At 47.4% G+C, this 21,782-nt stretch overlaps 1 protein-coding gene across 4 annotated transcripts in view; it reads right to left on the bottom strand.

Annotated features, from left to right (window-relative positions):
- The window catches only part of PAX3 (paired box 3), a 74,711-nt gene extending 53,391 nt beyond the window's left edge, over nucleotides 1-21,320 (bottom strand). For 2 of the 4 annotated variants that reach the window (XM_059479212.1, XM_059479214.1), the window contains exons 1-4: nucleotides 21,138-21,320; nucleotides 20,141-20,376; nucleotides 18,621-18,750; nucleotides 17,830-17,964 (exon numbers count right to left, since the gene is read on the bottom strand). In XM_059479212.1, the coding sequence (XP_059335195.1) occupies nucleotides 17,830-17,964; nucleotides 18,621-18,750; nucleotides 20,141-20,376; nucleotides 21,138-21,222 (586 nt within the window). In that variant the 5' untranslated portion in view covers nucleotides 21,223-21,320. Of the gene's footprint in view, nucleotides 1-3,228; nucleotides 3,238-17,829; nucleotides 17,965-18,620; nucleotides 18,751-20,140; nucleotides 20,377-21,137 lie in introns of all 4 variants that reach the window. The other 2 variants (XM_059479215.1, XM_059479213.1) reach the window with 2 other exon arrangements.
- Between the last annotated feature and the right edge of the window lie 462 nt (nucleotides 21,321-21,782).

Here is a 21,782-nt window from a genome sequence, read left to right as displayed (position 1 = left end):
TGTACCAAGTACATGAATTTCTCCTGGCTGCACAAACAATGTGCCTGGCCAGACCTAGCTCTGAAACCCAGCTTCAGAGTTTGTGTGTATCTGCAGAATGTGTGTGAAATGTGACACACATAGAACAAGCAGAAGTTACTGAGCATCATTCCTCAAAATCTGCAATATTCCTTAACAATACATTCAGGAGACTCATACCAGTAGGCACATACATCACACTGAAGTGTGCTTTACCATCTTTTTACAGAAACTGCATTGAAAGGGATCAGAAATCTTTCAGATTCTCCCCAAAATAGAATATTGTTGGTTCCATAACTTGTTTTACATTATTAATTAGAACAAGATTCTCTCGTTCTACAGCTATTATCCCAAAAGAAAAATTAAAAAAGCAACTTAACCTCACAACAGACAATCCAATATCTGGCTGTGCATTCTACATGCCCTTACTCAGGAAAGAGTCCTCAGTTATTCAAACTACAAAATGTTCCATTAGCCAGGTTGAGATCTCTTATATTCCTGGAAATCAAGGAACTTCAACAAAGGAACCACTCTGATTTGATGCATGGTCCAGGATCTAGTCTAATACATATTCTATACTGTAGCACTATTTCCTGACAGTTTATTGGAAAATCTACCTGAAAATACAAATTTGTAATTCCTCAGTCCACTATTGCTCATTCCACAAGAGTCATTAAGACAATACCTCAGATTTTGTTGGTTTATTCTTTGTAACCCATCAAAATAAACAAGAGGACATTAAATTTTTTTCTTTTACTAAAATTCAAATCAGGGACACACACAGCAACTACAGAAATATACAGGAAAAAACAGATAATGCCTGAATCTACACGGACTGAAGCTGATGCTGAGCTCCTTACTCAGCTCTCCTCCACATGCAACAAGGGCAGAGACAGATAAATGCCCAAACATCTCCTGAATATTTGCATGACAGAAACCTGTTAGACAAATTTTCAAGTTTGTATTCTATTTTGGTATCTTTAAAGATTCATTCTACAAGTGCCTGTGGCACTCCATGACTGATGAACATCTGATGAAAAGTGGCAGCAAAATAAGAATTACTCCTGGTTCTTAACTTTCCCTATCTCAATCTCTAGCAAACAGAGACTGCTTTAAATTTGGAGAAGGAATAGGGTAAAAATAACACCCTGAATTTATCTAGAATTTTTCCAGCAGTGAAGTCAAAGGACATTTATTATTTTATAAAAACAAGCACTTTGAAGATGAGACTACAGAGACATTATCATGGTCAAAAATGTTCCATTTACATTGCAAGAGCCTAAAATTGTTTCAGGAAAGCAAGAACCAAATTCTTTAATTTCCCAAATATATTTCAAGCTCTCTACAGATACAAAACAAGGACTACTACCTGATTTCTACTAATGGTCTAGGACTGTCAGCCCACAACACAAAAATCCAAAATGCTCCTCTTTCCCTTACTTATGAAAAATTAAAATCCTGCTGACAACACCCTACCAAATTCAATTCTATTGTCCTGTTTTCAGTTCTAAATCTTATTTATTCTTTCACCCTTTTCCTGAAATGAAAGATAAAATTCAATTTAAGTGAATGTTCATATACTTGATTTTCTGGGAGTTAGGTGGCAGTGGGTTACACTGAAAGTAAAAAAAAAAAAAAAAAAAAAAAAAAAGAGATCGGTTGCAGGATCGCACATTTCGAAATTTATTACAAAGTATCATAGTTTCAAATGACCTTTTTCCACAATTGCAGGTCTTCGTTTCGTGAAACACCCTTTGCTTTACTAAATGAAATTTTCTTAGCAGGGAGGCTGAACTCACCTGAAATCATTAATGCAGAGGGAACCCAACTTTTTTTCACTTAAAGAATGCAAAGACTTATACAGAAAATTTAAGCCAGCCAGTACTAATCTGGCTTTTCTGCCACCTTCCATGGCTGGCTTCAAAGCAGCTCACAGGCTGTGTCTAGATAAGTCATGCAATGCACTCCTAGAGAATATCACAACTGCTGCTGTGGGCAAATCATTTATTCTGAACCCAACTTTCAGAGAAACCCCACTTCCTTCAAACAGGTTGACTGAAGCCAAGGGTGCCTGAGCACGTAGGGCAGGCTCGAGCCAAGAGTCAGAGCATGCAAACAGAGATCTCCCACATCATCCCAAAGACTTATTTTCCATTCTTGCAGCCATCAACTCAAACACACCATGAAACAGTTACTGGAACACAGCACTGCCAACTTGCTCATAATTACTGGTTCTTCTTCCCTGCCTAATGCATAGCTAAATGAATGAGGGCTGTCATGGAAAGGGACTCAAATGTTAAGTCTGGCAGAGCTGGATGATCAGGATAGGAACACAGAGAAAGCACAAAAAAAACCCAGAGCCTCGTCTTTGCAGCAGTCAGCTCCCAAATCCCAGCTTGCACCACAAACACTTTGAGAACATCCTACGTGGCCCTTCCCTGAACCTCAGGAGAACTGCTACAAATTTCCTGAGCAAGGACAGCCAGCCCTCTGCTCCCACAGCTTTGCTTGGCCCCTGCTCTGTGGCAGCACAAGGGGCACCCAGGGATGCTCACACACTGCTCATGGCCATGGCCTGGCAGAGGGGCCACCCACTCACCTGGGCAAGCATTTCTCAGATATTAGAGACAAGGTGCTGCAGGGTTTCTTTTGTCACAGAAGGGGCCTGGCCTTCCCTACCCCACTGCCCAAAAAGTGAATGGCACTGTGTACATCAGCAGGAGCATCAGCCCTGTTTGGGCTGGCAGCACAGACTGCTCTGCTTTGTGCTCCTGGGAACTCACAAGAGCTGCTCTCTCCATCAGACATCCTCTGGTTTCTCTGTTGTGTCTGCCTTTAACAAAGACTGATGTGACACACAGAGTCCTCTAAAGTAGTGCCTCTGAGCACAGCCTCACAGGTAACACTAAAACTGCTCCTTAAACCCACTGTAAAATGAGATAAATCACTCTAGACTGCAGTATTTAACATTAAAAAAAAATTCCAACCAAAATAAAATATTTTAAAATTGATAAAATGAAATTATTAGGTCAACTTGAAGAGATTTCTCTGGATGCTACTTGGAGTTTCTCTTTCCTACATTAGAGAAGCATCTCCTTTACCAACCCTGACCCTCTCCCTAGACATGCCTCCATGTCTTCTTGCAGACATGAAGTTTGGTTGCTGTTTTAATGCACAGCAATTATACCCTTGGACCACTTATATTAAAACACATTGGGGCTGGTTTTTCCACCTTAAAAGCAAATTACAGTGTATCAATAATGAGACTTTTTGGAGGCAGAGAAATGGATCATCTTCCCCCTCCATCTGGCATGGTGCCTTTCCAGCAAGGCAGAAGTGGAATTTGAGACTTCTTTATGAATAAGCAATAAAAGACTTGTGAAATGGGATGGTTTAGCAACTTCCAAAAAGACAAATCTGGAGACAGAGATGGCTGTGGCTGGTACCTCAGTTTGCACATGATTTATTGCAGGAGGAGAGCTCCAGCTCCCAGCACAAACAGCTCTCCCCATCTTACCTCAAGAAGAACCTGTCAGGAAAGAAAGAGCCTAGCAAGTGTTCACATTGGCCTTTGAAGTTCTTCCTTGGCTGACTGATGCTCATCCATACATAACTGGAAGAAAAGACTTCCATTGTGCAGCTCTTTACTCCGAGTGTATTATTCTCCAGACAAAAGCTTTCGAGTCTTAACTTTTAAACACACCTCTCTTTAGGGTGCACTGCTTCTAACCCATAAAATCTTTTTCTGTTCTTAAAAAAGAATAAAACAAAAAACAAAACAGAAATAGACAGTTTTCTCCCCCTCAGGCAATCTACTTTTCTTGTTAGTTTATTGCAAAAGGATGCCACAGAGCAGCCAGCAACAGAACAGCCAGTTCCCATTCCCAGAAATACAGTATTTTTCTCAGCACTGTCTCCCCCATGGCTCACCCAGGCCAGCTTTAAACATGAAATACAGGCATTGTAGGAACTCCCTGGTTTCAGACAAGACTTGGTGAATAATCACCCTACTGAAAACATCTCCAACATCTGGCAACTTGCTGCTATTTGCAGGGTCTGAGCGCTGGGTCAGGCCGGGATGCAGGAGCAGGGCAGGGGGTTAAGCAATGAACATGCTCAGCACCTGCTTGCTCTCTGCCTGATTCTAATCAGTATTCTCCTCTCATGCCCAGGAATGCTAGAATTCCTCAGTTTCCTCAGAAAAACTCAGAACTTTTTCTGCCTCAAGGAAAGGAGAGGGGGAAGGGGGGGGAAGAAAAAACAAAGAGAGAGACGGGAAAAAAAACCTTTCTGTTTAGGATCTGACCAAATTTCTTTAAAGACAATGCAAGTCTCACTATTAAATTCAATAGGCCTTTTTTCAGATTTATGAGCAATCTCACATGCTTGACACTATTAATTAGAGGAATTAGTGGTGCTAAGAAAGAAGAAAAACACACAAAGCCAACCTATAAATTTACTGTTTAAGGATAGACTATAACAATACAATTTTCCTGGAAATTTTAGAAATCAGTAAAAAATATTTGTTTCACCAACTCTAGAAATCAAAGCTCGCCTTACTGCAAGTTGTACTGCAGCTTTGAGATTTAAAACTTTTCTTTGTTTAAGACCTGTTGACAAGTTTAAGCCAGTCTATCAATTGCAACTGGCTCCCTGTATTTTTGTCTCATAACTTCATGTCCAAGTTGCTGGACTATTTCTCTTTGTCAAGAATAATGCTTAGAAAATAAATTACAGATTTCATTTAATAAAAGTTTAAAATCAAACCAAAGTAGTTTATCTCTAGTCAGCCTGTGTAACACAAAAATCCCACCACTGAGAATGTGTTCTCTTGCATAAGGATGGAAAGCTAGAGTTTTAAACTATAAATAGTGGCAATGTACAACAAAAGAATGCTCAAGGCATGATTTTTGTCTCCTTTTTCTGCTCAGTACATGCTTCTGTTTTAACAAGTACAACAGTAAAAAATAAATATAATTTTAAAAGAAGAAAAAGGTTTTAACAGTTGTCCAGGAAATACACATTTTTAATATATGCAAGAGCAGTTGTAGAAGAGAAATCACTGCAAGACCTGCGTACCCAGTCACAACTACATAAATTTCAAGCATTGAATACTTTCTTAGAACCAATGATTATTTATACGTATTATTGAATAGATTTTTCACACCACATATTTGAGAGAATTGCAGGGTATTCATGGGAGACTCAGCAAAAAATATGTATCAATTCCTGCTGTACTCCAGTAAATACATGGTGGCTCAGAGCCTCAGTGTAAATTGAGGTGACACCTCCAGATTCTTGGACTTAATCCCAGCCCACAGTAGCTACTGATCTGCTTTAGCTTTAAAAAATAGTCATAAAACTACTAAAACTAAAGGTGCAGAGTGTTTACCACTTCACCAAAGCACACCCCTGCTGCTCTGTGCATCTGGTGAGTTAAGTGGTTCATGCCATGGGCCACTGGACCTGAGGGTAGCCCTGTCCCCTCGACAAACAACCCCTGGTGTTCCCCAGCTCTGCAAACCCCAAAGCTGAAAGCCCAATTGCTCTTCCAAGGACAGGCTGCAATCCTCTCTAGCCACAAACATTCACTCTAAAGTATCATTCCATCTGGATTTGCAGTTTCAGCAGATGAATGATGACAGCTGAACCTATGGAACACTTTTGATTCCTGGACACCAGACATTTGGAAATACCATTGAGGGAGGAAAATATCATTGGTCCCATTTCTTAAAAAAAAAAAAAAAAAAAAAAGCAAACCAAAACACAAAAAAGAAACCACTAAAAGAAAAACCACCACAGATACAAGTAGCAAATTTAAGCACAGGGGAGCAAGAGACCAGTAAGAGGGAAGGAGGAGCAAGCAGTCCTATCTCAGCTGGCTCCAGGCACAAGCACTGCAGAAAGTCACTGCAAGAAACACAGAGCAAATTCCAATTCCAACCAGTTCTCCCTCAAACTAAAGCCAACTCTTCCAGCACCAATTTTGCTATAACCACATTTTTGTTGTTTGTTTGTATAGGGGGTATCACTTACTTATAAACACATTAGTCACTAAGATCACTCCTTGCTACTCAAAAGGGGTATTAAACAAGATCCCTTAGCCCAATTCAAAGACACAGAACCACACTCACCAGAGCCCAGTCAGAAGAAAGCCAAAGCCTATGGAAAGATGGGCTGGGCAGCCCCTTTTCTACAGCAGCAAACCAGCAGCAGCTGTGCAAGGGTGGGAGCAAGCCCTTCAGCCCAAACCCCAGGGGCCTGAGGCGCCCACTGCAACAGCTGAATGTCACCAAGAGCAAAGCACCACTGTGACCCCCCTGGCTACACCTCGAGAGCACAACGGTCCTGTGCAAGCTTTAAACCTCACAATAAATACAAAGAAATCACTTGCAAGCCTCCCAGAAGGAAAGGGCAGAGTGAGGAGCTGCCTGGGCTACAAACAGGGCAGCCCCAGCTCCCACCTGGGCTGGGAGCCCGCCCAGCACCCAGCCCTCAGTTGCAGGCACTCTGCTCACTGCTCCAGCTGACACTCAGAGGGGCACAATGGCTCTTTCAGCCAAAGGACCTGGCCCTCAGAAGGGGCCCAAGGCACCCCAAGGGCACGGCACTCACAGAAACCCCGAGGCTGAAACAGGAGCAGCAGCACAGAGGTGCATCCAAAGGGGTTCCCCCTTTGCCATCCTGGGGAGCCACTGCTGCACAGACACTCTGTGCTGCCAGCAGCCAAGCACTCAGCACCAGCTGGCCTGTTTCTTTAATAGGGGTCACTTTTCTGCATGGGAACACTCAAGAATAGGAGCAGGTGAGTCCCCTCAACACTTTCATCACCTGGAGGACCTTTTTTCCCCCTCATAACATTTTGCTAGGGTGTTTTATTTATAACTATCATTACCAGGATTCAGATACTGGTGGCTATAGTCATGATTTTTTTTTAATATTCACTTTTAATTTCTGTCTTCCAGAACTGAAAATTCTGTTTCTGATATCAGATTAACAGAAGTATTTATGTCATCAATCATCATCACTCCATCTTTTTGACTGCCAGTACAGGAGAAGCACAGTAACATTGAATTCTGATTTAAGTTCTTCTTTGGCTAAGTGGCCTCATACAGCCTGGGGACCAACCCTCTTTACACCCATCATAGTATAAGATTTGACAACCATTCAAATTACATGGTGTCCTTCCAAAAATTTAATTTGTTGTATTGACTGGGACCAAGGACAGGAATGTTGCATATGGGGACAGAGTGTGCCTCCCCTCCTGATACCCTTCAGCCAGGGAGGAGCCAGAAATCAGAGGGAGCAGCACTGCCTCCCACCCTGCCAGGACTGGTGGAGCAGATTGGTTACAGAGCTCCTTACAGCAGAGAGCTGGGGGGGTTGTTTGCTTTTTTTTTTTTTTTTTTTTTTTTTTTTGCTAAATCATATGTTAGAAAAATTAAGTGCCATTCTCTAAAGCAGCTTTTTTTAATTTGCTCTGCTTGCAGCATTTTAACTACACTTACTGGCTGTGTCAGGTCTTTACCAGCAAAAATAGATGTTTAGCACTGTAAGGTCTTGCTAAGTCTGAGAAAGTGAAGGCATTCCCTCAAATCTGGAATGTGATTAAACTTTCATGCAGGGCCAAATTCAATGCTAAATACCCTGCACAGCCCTGCTGAGAGCACAGGGCTGTTCTGATATAAACGCCAATGCCATTTGGTTTCAAGAAACTTTTAAAACATAGAGATGGAAATAACAAAAAGCCTGAAAATATGCCTGCTGTATGCAGCCATTTTGCATTTCCACCAGGACATGTGAGCATCCTGAGACCCTGCAATGCTCCAGGCTGCCTCAGCCCGTGCCCCAGTACACACACACAGCTCACACCAGCCTCAGAGCTGCTCAGAAGAGGTGGACAAGCAGTTAGCTTTAAGCGGTTTTCAAAAGACAACACTGTATTTGTTGGAAAACAAGTTGTGGGTACTAAAGCAACAGGGGTTTGTGTGGTTTTCTATGCAGCTGCCAAATGTTCGAGCATTTTTGCTTGAGCCTGTTGATTTAAAAGAAAGCAGGTCAAATCAACTGTGCTAAAGCAAGGATGAACCCACAGGGCTTTTTCCTAACTATGACATCTATTGTATAATCTTCTAAATAGATTCCTGAATGTTTTCTTCTATTATTTTCCAGTTCCACAGACAAAGAACACAGTGAAGTCACACACCATACAGGGAATAGCCACCACGCACAGCAAGGGAGGTACACACGATGCCTTTCTCTGCACCACATGTGTTAAAATTCTACATGAAAAGTTTTGTAGATCTTCATCTATAACATCACACCATAAAGATTGGATCACTGCTCACTTATACCATCACTCCTTAGCTAGCAGTTGTTTGGAAGTTTCTCTTCTATGTAAATACTGATAATTTAATTCAGCATTCACTCACACAACAGCATCAGTTCCCCATCTGCAGTGGAGTTACTTGATTTATCCCTTGGTAAATGGAATTCCAGAGATTTTTTTTCAAAATCTGTACTTTTCAGGATTTCATTGTGAAACAGTGTATTTCACTTCCCATTTTCTTTAGCTGAATAATTTCCACTTCCTTTTGGTTTTTTTAAAGCACCTTCCTTCTGAAAAGAACTTATTTTTCTGTTTGTGAAACTAGCCGAGTCCTGAATTCCAGCTAGTTCCGTGCGAGGTTTTCTCAGCACTCAGCCTGCCAGGAGGGGCTGGGTAGGTGTCAGAGCATTTACTGGGGCATAGATCCTCCCACCCCACGCTCTGACCCTTCAGCACTTCACACCGGCTCAAACAGCCAGCCCTGAGGTCAGAATGAAAGGGAAGTCCTGCCACACCATCTTCAGTAAAAACCCATTTTCTGTGGAAACATCCCCTTCTACTTGCTAGCCTGTTTTCTGTGAAGCCAGTCTGTACTCATCTCCACCCTCCCTGGGACAGTTAAAAACAGAGATGAAAACCAGTTTTAAGTACAATTTGGTTACACTGAGTACGGCTGGTGCTACTGCCTCGCAGGGGGTAGATGGGTTACATTTTTAACAAAGTGCAGGGTAATTTTGCCAAAAGAGCTGCGGTTGCTATTGCTTTTCCAGGCTAGTACGTGGAAGAGATTCTGATTATATTGGCATGAACAGTCCTGCTCATTTAAGTAAGGTGAATAAGATTTGACAGGGGCTGAATAAGCTGTCTGCTTGCAGAATTGTCAGCCACAGACAGTTTATTCCTCATACTATTCAAAGCACAGCCATCTATGTGACAATATATCTGATAAAGAAATTACTGCATAGTCATTTTTAGATCAGACATCCAACACGAGGCATATCATAAATATAAAAATCCTTAAGACTGGTCCTTATATGGGCTTGTGCATGATATAAACATTGATTGTGTTTGCCAGAAAGTCTATAACCAGGCAAAAATCTGTTAAAATAGAATCAAAAGTAGCATGGATATCACTGTGTTCACCACAGCTCTCTATGGGAACAAAAAAGATGAGTGCACAGACTTTGAGGAAATTTGTATCTAAAATGCTTTCAAAGAGTGGTAGCTCTTACCCTGGGACAAAATGTCTGCTAAAGTAGCTGAGCACCTGCAAAGCATGCACGGACTGATATTTTAATCAGCAGTAACCAGACAGAATAGAAGCAGAATGTATTTAAGAAAAGGAATGTGAAACGATTAAAAATTTTGTCTTATCCTTTACTCTGCTGTTTTTCACAACAAAAATGCAACACCAGGAGAGGCTTTCTGGTTTCACCAGGCTTCTTACTACTGTGTGTGAAGCTAAATTCACAAACTGCGTCTGGTGGACGCAGTGGGACCTGGATCTAACACTCCCACACCTCACAGTTCAGATGAAAACTTGTGTCATAATGACAAGAAAACTCATCCAGATTGCACAGCCTCTTCTGCTGAGGATGTGGTGGGATTCATTTTACTGTCTCTGAAATAAATATAGCTTTCTGCCATGCACAAGGAACTGATTGTTCTCAAGGGCTCTTGCTTGTTTTTCTGCGCAGCCTCGTCAATCCAACTTCCCTTTTTTTGGGAGAAGGCACAGCACAACTATTCTAGCTGAGGCAAGTAGGGGCCATAAAATCCAAACTGAAGAAAATCACCAAACAAATGTTGCAAGCTTGCTTGTGTCCCCTGTATTCTGAGAGCCCAGTCGGGAGAACGGGCTGGCTTCTCAAGCTCCCTTTCTTTTATTGGCAGCCCTGGACTATTTATCTCCTGTGTGATTTGGTATATGAAGACAACTTTTTTTTTTTCCCCTTTAGGCTACGCTTATCAAAAAGATTATATGCAATAAAAATAGCTTTAGTAAAATTCAGTTAAGTACATTGTATTTTACCTGCTACAATACTAACATTTCAACGCACTGTATACTAAAGTGATTAAAACAAAATCAAATCCAGTAATGCTAAAGAAAAAAAAAAAAAAAAAACAAAACACAAAACTGTAAGAGCATACAGTGTATACATTCAACAGACCATGCAAAATAAGGATTCCATTCAAATTTCACATCTCATTAAAGACAATTTGGCCATTAATCCATACGGGTTTAGGAGCAAAGGAGGATTTTCCAGGACAGATAAACTGAAATGATCCTCCTTTGATCTCCGAGGTTAAGAATCAGCAACAATGGAAGATGAACAACAAGGGGCAGAACCACTGGCCTTTTTATGTGCCACAATGGCATCAGCAAACAACTACTTAATCAATATTTGGCCAGGAACACTGAAAACTTTCTTTTCAAATTTTAATTCCTAGTTGTAAAACAACTGTAGGGCAACCAGCAAGATAAGACATTAAACTGACTGCTTAATTGCCTTTTACTGTCTTACTAGTTATATATGCACATTCTTAATAGTTCGTGAATCTTTATTTACTAGGATGAATAAACGACCTGTCAACAATTACATCAAACTCCCCTAACTAAATAATCTCAACACATGACACACTTTAACTCTAATGTGTCCTCAGTGAGTTTTAATTTCATTAGGCTTCACTTTTTTCTAGGCAGAGTGATTTAAACTGAATTAGTTTAACAGCATGGGGCAGGAGTACTCCAGGGCAAGTAAAGTAAAATGCCACATTCACACTAGGCTGAACAAGGTCTTGTGGTGAATTACATTACTGTACATCATTTTTATTAGCCAGAAAGCTCAGCGTTCAGGGACCACTTGAAAGTATCCTGCATTTTTATTTCTATATTTTGTTCTTTCTCTGGCCATATACGTTTGCTACAGAGGATTTTAAGTGACATTTACATCGAGAAATTCACATTGAGTGGCTTGCTCTGATTTATTGCTTTGTGTTTCACTCAATTTCTTCTTAAATTAACCAGAGAGCACTTTGTAGTTCTGCTTCATTTCCCAATACAGTTTTATTACACAGCTCTCGGGACTCATGATAATTTATCACTATCAGCTTTATTGGCTTCCCGCTCCTAAACCCTGTTCCAACCCTTATCAATAAGTAAACCCAAACCAAACTAAACGATCCCCAAATAAGTGTTAGATAAAAGTGTTGTAATGTAACAGAGAATCACTATTCAAACTCAGACACAGGAAATTGTTTGTTTTAAGAATTTTATCGGTATTGGCTACTACTTAAAGCATTAATTTCTAATTAGCTATTTATCTAATTAAAACCTCTGTCTGTCTTCTGATTCCACTGCTACCTCTGTGTAAACTGAGACACAAAGATCCCTGCCCTCAGTGAGAGTTTTGCCCGGGTTTCACTCGGGATTTAAGTCCCACTCTGTGCAGTGGGTACTTTTACTGAGAGAACAAATTTGGGCCCCATTGCAGGCTGGCGCAGCCCACGTGAGCAGCGCTGCACACATGAATAGGCCCTTTGAGGGGACCCCTCGGCACAGCATCTGCAGGGCTGCAGTGAGCAAACCCCTCTCACATCACATCACATCACATCACATCACATCCCAAACCTGAGCGTTCCCCCAGAGCTGCAGCTCCTCAGCACACCACAGAGCTGGTGCCAAGAAAAGCCTGATGTCTGTTAGGGTAAATTCCTACTGACATCACAGATCCTGCAATCACAGGAGGATCTGGAAACCAAATACATAAATCACACTCTCAGAGGAAGTCCTAGCCACACCGAAGTCAACCAAGTGTTTGTTGCCTCTGCCTTTCTGGAACGACACCCTTTTAGTCTAATAGATGAAGATCTTCAAAGCAACTAAATAAGGTGCTAACTCGGGTACAAATTGAAGATAATTGACTGCTGTGTGTGAAGCAATCCTGACATTTCCTGAAATAACATTCAGCTTTGTTCTAGATATATGCAATTAGGAAAACTGGAAAGGATGCCCACAGCAAATCTGCTTGAACAGGCGCTGACTCCTAAGTTGAAGAAAGCGTCCCTCAGATGGCAAAACATTCAAAGCCACTAATATAATCATGATTTCAAGCCAAGGATATGATGTGTACATGTATTACTTCAGAGAGTCGCTGCTAGATTAACACCCTTTCTTCCCACAGCTGGAAATATTACTGGTGCTTTTGTCAGACGATTAGCCTGCAGTTAGTCTGACAATTAGCACTCTCCTCAAAATCCCCCACTTCAAGACAGGAGGGAATGGGCTGCCCCCGGCAGCTCTGGAAGAGCAAACTCCACTTTGAAGTCACCCTAAAGTCAAACATTTAGCACCTTTCTAAAAATGCTCAGCATGCTGGGACATCACACTCTCACTTGATGGTGAGGTCATTATTCACCGCTGAGGTCATCAGTTGTTATTATTACTATTATTGTTGTTTGCAATATTATTATTATTAATATTGTTGTTGTTGTTATTGTTATTATTTCTTCAGAATAATCATTTGGAAGAAGCAGCCTGTCCCAGAGCCCCACAGTGATGATGGGTCAGGCAGAAGAAACAAAGCTGTGTTGGGTTTGCACGGAATCACCTGCACAACACCTGGCTCTTCTACCCAGGCCTGGACTCTCATTATTAAGATATGAGGAAAGAGAAGGGGAAAAGACAGACAGAAGAAAATATAGTTGGCACTGTCTCCCTTGAGCCAGATTCTGGACTCACTAGGGAGTTTTTCTTAATTAAGTACTATTTTCTTGTCAGCTCTGAGAGCCCCAGAAACAACACTGTTCTAGTGACATGAGTTGATTTCTTAGACCTGCTAGAGATCAAATATATCAAGTACTGCACGATACCTCAGGCTCAAGGAGACATCAGTTATTATCAGAAATTTCAGTTATCAAGGAGATAACTGCCTGTAGCCACAGCCATCACGTCTCACTCCATCAGTGAATCTTTTCCATGAACTGTTCTTCCCTGCCCACAGCAGCACTTCACACAGCACTTAAGTGCTCCTCCTACCACTGCACTTTGGGACAGGACACCAGAATAAAACCAAGACAGCCCCTGCAACCAAATTCTAACTCAGCGTCTGACTCATCCCATGCTCCAGCCGCTAATCCAACAGTCTACTATGTAGAAATGAATGACTCAAACTGATATCTGGTGCCTACATGTTAATCTTCTCCCTTAATAAAGTGTCTTTATTACTTTAGCAATCCAAAAATAACTGGCTGCATGATACTGACCAGCCCTAATCAAAACATCTGCCAGCCCATCTAGCTCGAGCTACCCTTTAGATCATGTGGCACCACTTCAAAGCCTCCTGCATCAAGTCAGTAATTGTAACATTGCATCTAAATATTTAAGCTAGGGGCTGGTAGTCGCGTGTCCCATTTACAGTCAGCATCTGTCCTCTAATTCCATTAGAGTACAAAGCAAAAATGTTTCCAAAAACTCACAAACAGGAAAAGCATCACACAGCTAGAGAGGCAGCAGCAGCTTGAACTTTCGAGCTGCTGAGCAGGGCTTTTGTGCTAAGGTCCTTTTTTTTCCTACCCCCTCAAACTCCCCACATACACACACTAAAATAGGGGTGGTGCCGAAATTGTATTAATGTGAGCCTCAGGCACACAGAAAAAAAGAAAAGAGGAAGGGGAGGGAAAGGGGGAAGGGTTTGGTCCAAGATGAAAGTAAGAAGAAAATAAAGGAGGCAATTTAGTCGGCTGTAGCCTGAATTGCTCTCAGTAGAGCCAAGGGTAGAGGCTCGGGATGAGTAGGGCCCTTTTTGGAAGGGTGCGCATGACTGGGGGAGGATCCGCGGGACAGGGCCCGGGGGCCAATTCCGCTGGCTGGGAACAGAGGCCCCTTTTGAAGCCAGGAGGGGGGGTCCCGGCCCCAGCCCCCTCCCCAGCCCGCTCACAGCAGCCTGGGGAGCAGCTCTGCCCCATCCCTGCGGTGCTGAAAGCCGCTGGGTGCTGCCAGCAAACAACAGCTATCTTATGGAGGGGGGAGCGATCGGATTAGTCAGCAAACCATGCTGCACAGAACTGCCCCCAAAGGTACAAGCGAGTCCCTCTTCCGTAGTGGTCATGCTAAAAATAAGCCCTGATGTGCCACATAAAGGCACAAAAATTTCTGGTGTTCTATATTTATGGCTTGTGCCTTTCAGAAAAAAATTATCACATGTGCAGAAATACAGATATGCTGTTATAGAACTATCAGCCTCCTGATACACACTCTGACAATCAAGTTTTCTTTAAATATATCCCCAGAAGCAGAGCTGAGGGTGACACTGGCAGAAACACCGAAATGCAGCACTTACAGGGCTGCACATGTGGCATCTGTAAACGGTGTGAGAATCACATGTAAGTGTCCAAGAGGAGAGGATGAAACGCAATCACACCAGCCATGCAAAAGTTTACCTACACCCATATATGTGGTGGGAGAGATTCCAATGATTCACTGTTTCTGTCACACATTTTTTAAAAATATCATGTTTCTATTCTCTCTAATCCCACTCTGCTGTAAATACTCCCTAAATCTTGAAATAGCTACATTAAAACGACAACTCTTGTCCTTGTTCTTGGAAAAAATGCCACTCCTTGAGCCACCCAAAGGCCCATGGTAAGGAGGGGATTTCAGGCAGCGCCAGCCAAAGTCCAGCACTAATGTGTGCTCCCGAGCAGAATAGCCATCGTGAACAGCCTCAGCAGTCACTTTCTGACCTATCCCACAGCCGTCCCTGGCACCCAAGCTCCAGGATACCTCAAGTCCCCAAGAACAGAGCTACAAAAACTCCTCATATTGCACAAAACCCTGCACTTTTTTCCCCTCTGTAACACAGAGCACTCAGCGCTGAGCTGGCACCGAGGGGTTTGCTGCCCAGCACATGGACACCCTTGGACATTCTGTAAACAACCCGAGTGTCAGAAGGGCATCTGAGATGCATTGCCAGCAGGCACCCTCTGCCACAGCCTTGTAGCCAAGCTGGTGGGTGCTGGCAAATATGATCCTGCAGCATCAAACTCCTCAGGAGTGCTGCCAGTTATTTTAGTAACAGACCAGGATTGTTTTTACAGATGGAGTGAAATCAAAGCTCCTCGGCTGGCAATGGAGTTGAGGCAGAACCTTTTTTTTGTTGGTCAGATACAGAAAGTAGTGGTGGACTTCTTTTATGGTGATTCTTTTCTTGTAATGGTGTCACTGGTGTGCTCTGGCTACAGAACCACACTCCATGCAGGGCACGAGGGTGGCAACCAATGTTCTCTGGAGCAGCAGCACGCTCGCACTGCAGTATCCCAGCACTCCAGTAATGAGATTAAGCAACAGCTTGCTAGTCAGGGAGGGGGAGCAGCGTTGCTGTGGGGAAGAGCACACTCTCCCTCACACTGCCAAGCCTTCCCAGCCACTGTCACAGAACAGATGGGATTACCAAAGCTGCCGTTTCCACACAACTGTCCGGTCACGTTCACGCAGCAAAAACCTGCATGCCTAGGGCAGGAGAGGACTGCACTACCCCATGTAATCAAGGGGAAAATTGCTACTGATTGAACTAAAAACAAATAAAGTTAGACATTCACATCCACAGAAAGTGAAAGAAAGGGTACGTTGCAGCCTCCTCCTATGACTGTGCTGGGAGGCACGAGCGAGCCGCTCTTGCAGCAAGGCATCACCAGCCCCAGTGGCTTTCCTGCAGGAGTTCTGGGGCTCCCCTGGGCTGGTGGGAGGCAGCCATGCACCCAGACACTGATTTATAATAAATCAGAAGCCTCACTTTAAAGGGAAGACAGTCAAAGAACAGGAAGACTGTTTGAAAGAGAAACAGAAGGATGGGTTGTATCGATAACAGTATTTTTTTCTCTTGCTGTCACTATTAACCACTCTTTCTTCCATAAAGCAGCGATATTATCAAGGCTCACTTATGTCCTGTTTCTAATCTCTGTCAAGAAATTGAAGAAGGCAGCAAAGCTAGACAACTAGGGCACTGAATTCAGCTATTTTTCCCTTGATGCACATCCCTCTTGAAAAATCCTGTTGAAGGAGATTCTGGAAGGAACTCTGGACCCATCATATGGGGGCAACTCGACCAGGCAATCAAACTGTGCCTTGTGCCTTAAAATCTCTAATTTTTTTAGCGTCTTCTGCATGTCTGTATTACACACCTCCTTGCAAACACAAACACACAGAAGATGAGGCTTCCCTGAAAGTTTTAATAACAGTTGAAAACTAAGTTTTAGGAGGGTTTAGTGGTTTGTTCTAACAAAACAAGGACATGTCCTACTGACAAAGAACGGATTTCTGTTGTCCTTGCACAGCACCAGCATCCCTTGATGCCTAGAAATGCTATAAACATTTTCTCTCTAAAAACAACTATTTTTTTCCACGTTTGAGAGTCCATAAAACTGCGTGGAGCATCAGCTATTAGGGGCTCATTGAATAATTCATCCCTCATTGCAAGCCCATAATGTCTTTTCTCAGCCTTTTGTGGGACTGTTTTCTCTTCTTTTCTCCTTGAATTATAAAAAGGTTGCCTTCTTTTGTTCACATCAAGCTGCTGCTAGCTGAAGCTTTGTCTGTGCAAAGCCAAAGTGTGAGTTTCAATGGACTACCCCCTCTTTGTTTTCCAAGTTCATCTCCAAGTGTAGATTGTGTATAGAAGGCCTTCTTTGTAAAAGCTGGAAAAGTTGTACAAATGTTTGACCAGCTCATTTGGTACTTTTGTCTCGCCTTCTCCAGCGCCTGTGCATGTGCTGGGCAGCGAGTTCCCCGCAGAGGCGGCCGGGCCGGGCCCTGGCCTGGCGCTGCACCCCGGCCGGCCGGGAGCCAGGCTGCGGGGCGGGAGCGGCAGCTGTGCCCGCAGCAGCCCCTCACCTCCGCCTCGGGCAGGGCGCACCCTCCTCGCAGGCCCGGCCAGACACCGGCACATGCTCTCCCCAGCAGTTTTAAGAGCAGAAAAAAACAAAACATGTGTCTCCCTGCCCCGTTCACACTGCAGAGACTTGAGGCTCCGCAGGCTTTTGCTGCAACTGCCCGTTCTGTGCAGCTGCAGCCTTTTGCTGGGATTGGGAGAGGAGCCCCTGCACGGCCGTGGTGAGGGGCTCTGTGGCTGTGGTGAGGGGCTCTGTGGTGGCCCCAACCCTCCCTGGTTACTGGAAGGCAAAATCAGCAGTGCCTCCCATCTTTGTTCCAGCCCCTGCGCCATTCCCACACGCTGCAGGGTCGCTCTGCTGGGGAGTGGGACACGATGGGACGTGGCAGCCAGGCTGGCAGGGCTCATTCGCCCTGCACCTCCCGCTGGGCTGGCCCAGGACAGCCTCTGGGAGACGGGCAGTGACAGCCACCAGCTCCGGGCACCGGGGAGATGGGCAGTGATAGCCACTGGCACCGGGGAGATGGGCAATGATAGCCACTGGCACTGGCCATCGCAGGGCTCCACGGAGGGCAGGGGCAAGCGGGACTTTACCTCTTTCGCTGAGGATGCCATCAATGCTGTGCTTGGCCTTCTTGTCGCCTTCCTCCACCTCTTTTCTTTCCAGCTCAGCCTCCTCTTCCTCGCCTTTCCCAAACTTGCTCCGCAGGATGCGGCTGATGGAGCTCACTTCAGGGGGGAGTGCAGAGCTGTGACCGGCTCGTCCCCAGCAGCCCCCCGCGGCTCTCGGGCCAGCCCGGGAAGCCGAGTTCCCCCTCAGAGCCACTGGCCTGTGTCCCTCGGCCACTGCCAGTCGGGACTTAGGGCAGGCAGCCTGTCACTCCCGTCCCCGTGGGGGTTTCACCGTCCCGCACCGCACTCCAGCGCGGACACAGCGGCTCCCGGGAATGTTTCTTTCCCCCGAGCCCGCATGGTGGGTGATAAAGACCCCCGGAGCCCTCAAAAACACTGCTCCGGCTCCGTGTGCCCCCTGCCTCATCCCGCAAACACCCCGCCGGCACAGGGAGCTGCTCCCCATCTCCTTCTCCCCAGCTCCGTCTCCGGCGGGCTCCAAGCCCTCCTGCGGCAGCAGCCCGTAGGGGACGGCGGGGAAACGCCGGGAGGAGGAGGGGAGGGGGAGGCAGTTGCGATTTAATTGAAAACACCCCGCCGAGAGCAGGAATCCTCCCGGGAGGGAGGCACCGCGCGGTAACGGCGGCCGCTCCTTGGGCACCGCTCCGGGCTGCCCGGGGCTCCGATCCCGAGGGCACGGGGCTCGCCCGGACACCGCGCTGCCCTCCCCGGGCCGCCCCCGACCCTCCCGGACACCCCGAACCGCTCCGTACCTGACGGCACCGAGTTGCGGTCACACACGCCGTCCTTCAGCAGCTTGTCCCGGATCTCCCAGCTGAACATGCCCGCGTTTTCCCGCTTGTATTCCTCTATTTTCTTCTCAACGTCCGGCGTCGTCACCTGCTTCAGTAAAGACAAGGCGAGCGGGCACAGTCTGTGGGGCCGGGGAGCGGGGGCTGCCGCCGCCACAGCCCCGGGGCGCTCGGGGCCGCCCGCGCCGTCGTCAGCGAGAGCCGACACCGGCCCCGCTCGGAAACGCCGACACAAACACCAGAAAGCGGGCAGGGTAAAGAGAGGGGGACACAGAAGGCAATAACGGGCCGCATAAAACGAACACACCCCGCGGTAAACGAAACGTCCCAGAAAATCCTCCGGGGTTACCGGGAAGGTGGGACACAGCCTTCGGCACGCAAAACCCCGAATTAGGCAGCACCGGTTGCCGTGCGGCCGTGAAAATACCGGGCTGCGACCAGCGGAGGACTCCGGGCAACGAAGCTCCAGGTCAGTAAAGTTTCGGTTGAACAAAGTTTGCAGTTCCGAACAAAAACCAGCGTAATAAAAACGCGGAGAAGTTCGAGTACCGGCATTTTTCTTCGGTAGCCTCGTGATTTAAAAAAAAAATCTAAAAACCAAACAAAAAGAACGATCTCCCGGCTGGCAATAGCCTTACGTTTGAGTAGCACGCTTATAAAAAATTACTCCTAACACGGAAAGGAAAAGTTCGGGCATCGCTTCGTTACTTTAGAAGAATCAAAGAGGGAGGGGGGGGAGAATCTAGCAACAACTTCCAATTAAAACGCAAGCTTTTAGTTTGCTTTAGTGGGAAAGAAAAGCCAGAGAAGGACAAGCCTAATCTTGGGGGTAAATTTGATCTCCGTTATTGTTAGCGCAAACTTTTCGGAGGCGTAGCTATAAATTCACGCAGCCCTAGAGCAGAGAGAAAAAGTAAACAAAGCAGAAGGAGCAGTAAAGAGACGGACAGAAATACAGTTCGTTTTGTTGCGCTTTCAACGAAAGCGGGGAGGGCCCGGTCCAGCCGTGCTGGGTCAGCTCCAGCACCGACCGACCGCGTCCCGGTCCGTCCCGCAGCCCCGAGCCCGCCCGCGCTCCTGCGGGGAAAACGAGCGTGGGGCACCCGGGGCTCCGGGAAGCCAAGCGCTCAAAAAACCGCCATTTTCGCCCTATTTTCGGGGTTTTTTTGTGTTTTTTTTTTTTTTTTTTTTTTTTAATAGAATTTCCTTAATTAAAATAATATTATTTCCAAGAACTCCAACAATATTTTCTAAAACCTCGGGAAGTTTGAGAGCAACAGGCGGGGACACGGCGGGGTTGCTGTGCCCCATGTGTATCTGCGCCCACCCCCGGCCTCGCACGGTCCCCCCGGCCCTCCCGGGGCCGCCGTCCCCGCTGTAAACCCCGGTGCCGACCAGCCTGGGCCGTGTCCCGATGGGAACTCGCTCCCCGCCACCGCGCCCGGTGTTTGCCCGGCTCTGGGCTGGCGGGAGAGGCTCACCTTGGGCTTGCTGCCGCCGATGGCCCCCGGCCGGATGGAGCCCGTCTCCTGGTACCTGCAGAGAATTTTGGAGACGCAGCCGTGGGACACTCGCAGCTGGCGGGAGATGACACAGGGCCTTATGCCATGGTGGGCCATCTCCACTATCTTGTGCCGGATATGGTTGGGTAAAGGCCTGCCATTGATAAACACTCCTCCGAGCTGATTGACTCTGCCCTGGCCTAGAGGGGTAGAGACTAGAAAAGGAGGGAAGGGAGGCAGGGGGGTAAATGGCGTTAACGTCTCCTTCGGATCCTGCTGCGTCTTTTTTTGTTGTTGTTACTATTTTTTTGTCGTTGCTTTTCTGTGAAGCAACTTACCCCCGCCCACCCCGCCGCGCACCCGCGGCCCGCAGCTCCCGGCGGGCAGCGCAGGGAGGCGGCCGCGGCTTCACCTGTTGCACTCAGCCGGAGCCGGCTCCCAGAGCCCGCCCGACCCCGGCGGATAACGGGGAAGCGCTGCGGGAAGGCCGCAGTGCCCCGGGAGCGGCGGTGGGAGCCGCGGCCGCCGCCCGCCCTCCGTCGGGCACGGGCCTGGCAGTGCCGGCCCTGGGGCCCTCACGCCGCCGCTGCCTTCAGAGCGGCAGTCGCAGCGGCCCGACCCACGGCTCTCAACTTCCTTTCGATTCGCATCACTTTTACCCGAATTTATTTTTTTCCTAACTTTTCCCCCAACTTTGGGCTCCCCAGATCACTCCACCAAAATAACCGGGGCCGGCTGCGCTGCCGAACTCCCGCTCGCGGGCCAGGCCGCTCGGGGGTGCGAGGCCGGAGCCTCAGCGGTCCGAGCCTGTCCTGGGGCAAGCCCTGCTCTGACAGCGCAGGGGGAAGCCGAGCGGCTGTCCTGGAGGACTCCATGCGCCGGTTCTGGCGGGCCGGGGGGGGCCGCTTTGTCCCGGCGTCCCGGCACGGAACGATTATCCCTTTCCCGACCGGGAGCGGCACGGGCGCGGCCTTACCTTCCAGCGGGAACCCGCTGCGGGGATAGTTCTGCCCGGCCCCGGGGCGCATCATCCTGGGGACAGCTCCGGCCAAAGTTGTCATCGCAGCGGCAGCGGCCGGCAGGGTTATATCCAGGTGAGGGCTGATCTAGGGGAGACCCGCGCTGTCAGCGGGCCCCGCCGAATCAGGAGCGGTCCCGGAGGGGGTGGGGGATGCCGCCGAGGGGCGGGGAGGAGGCAGCTCCGCCGCTGCCCCTTTGTCAGTGACCCGCGCTGCCCCGCACCGGGAGGGCAGGGGCCGGGCCGGAGCCCCGCCGGGCTGGGCGCGGGGAGGGCGGGCGGGCGCGGGGCGGGGGGCGGCGGCGGTGTCCCCGGTGCGGCGGGGAGCGGCGGCCGGGGGGCCGGGAGCATTTATCGGCTCCGTGCCCGGCGCGGCTCGGCGGCGGCGCCGCCGCGATTGGCCACCGCCGTCCGGCCCGGCCGCGCCGCCCCCGCTGATTGGGCGAGCGGCGGCTCTCGCCCATCGGCCCGGCCGGCGCGACGGCGGCGCGGCCCGAACGGCACCGGCACCGCGCGGCTCGGCACGGCACGGCACGGCTCGGCACGGCTCGGCAGGACACGGCACGGCCCCGCGCTGACCCCGCGGGCGCAGCCGCGCTGGAC

The sequence above is a fragment of the Ammospiza nelsoni genome, chromosome 10 (genome assembly GCF_027579445.1).
Source record: "Ammospiza nelsoni isolate bAmmNel1 chromosome 10, bAmmNel1.pri, whole genome shotgun sequence".
NCBI classification, from domain to species: Eukaryota; Metazoa; Chordata; class Aves; order Passeriformes; family Passerellidae; genus Ammospiza; species Ammospiza nelsoni.
This window is presented reverse-complemented; position numbering and strand designations above follow the sequence as displayed.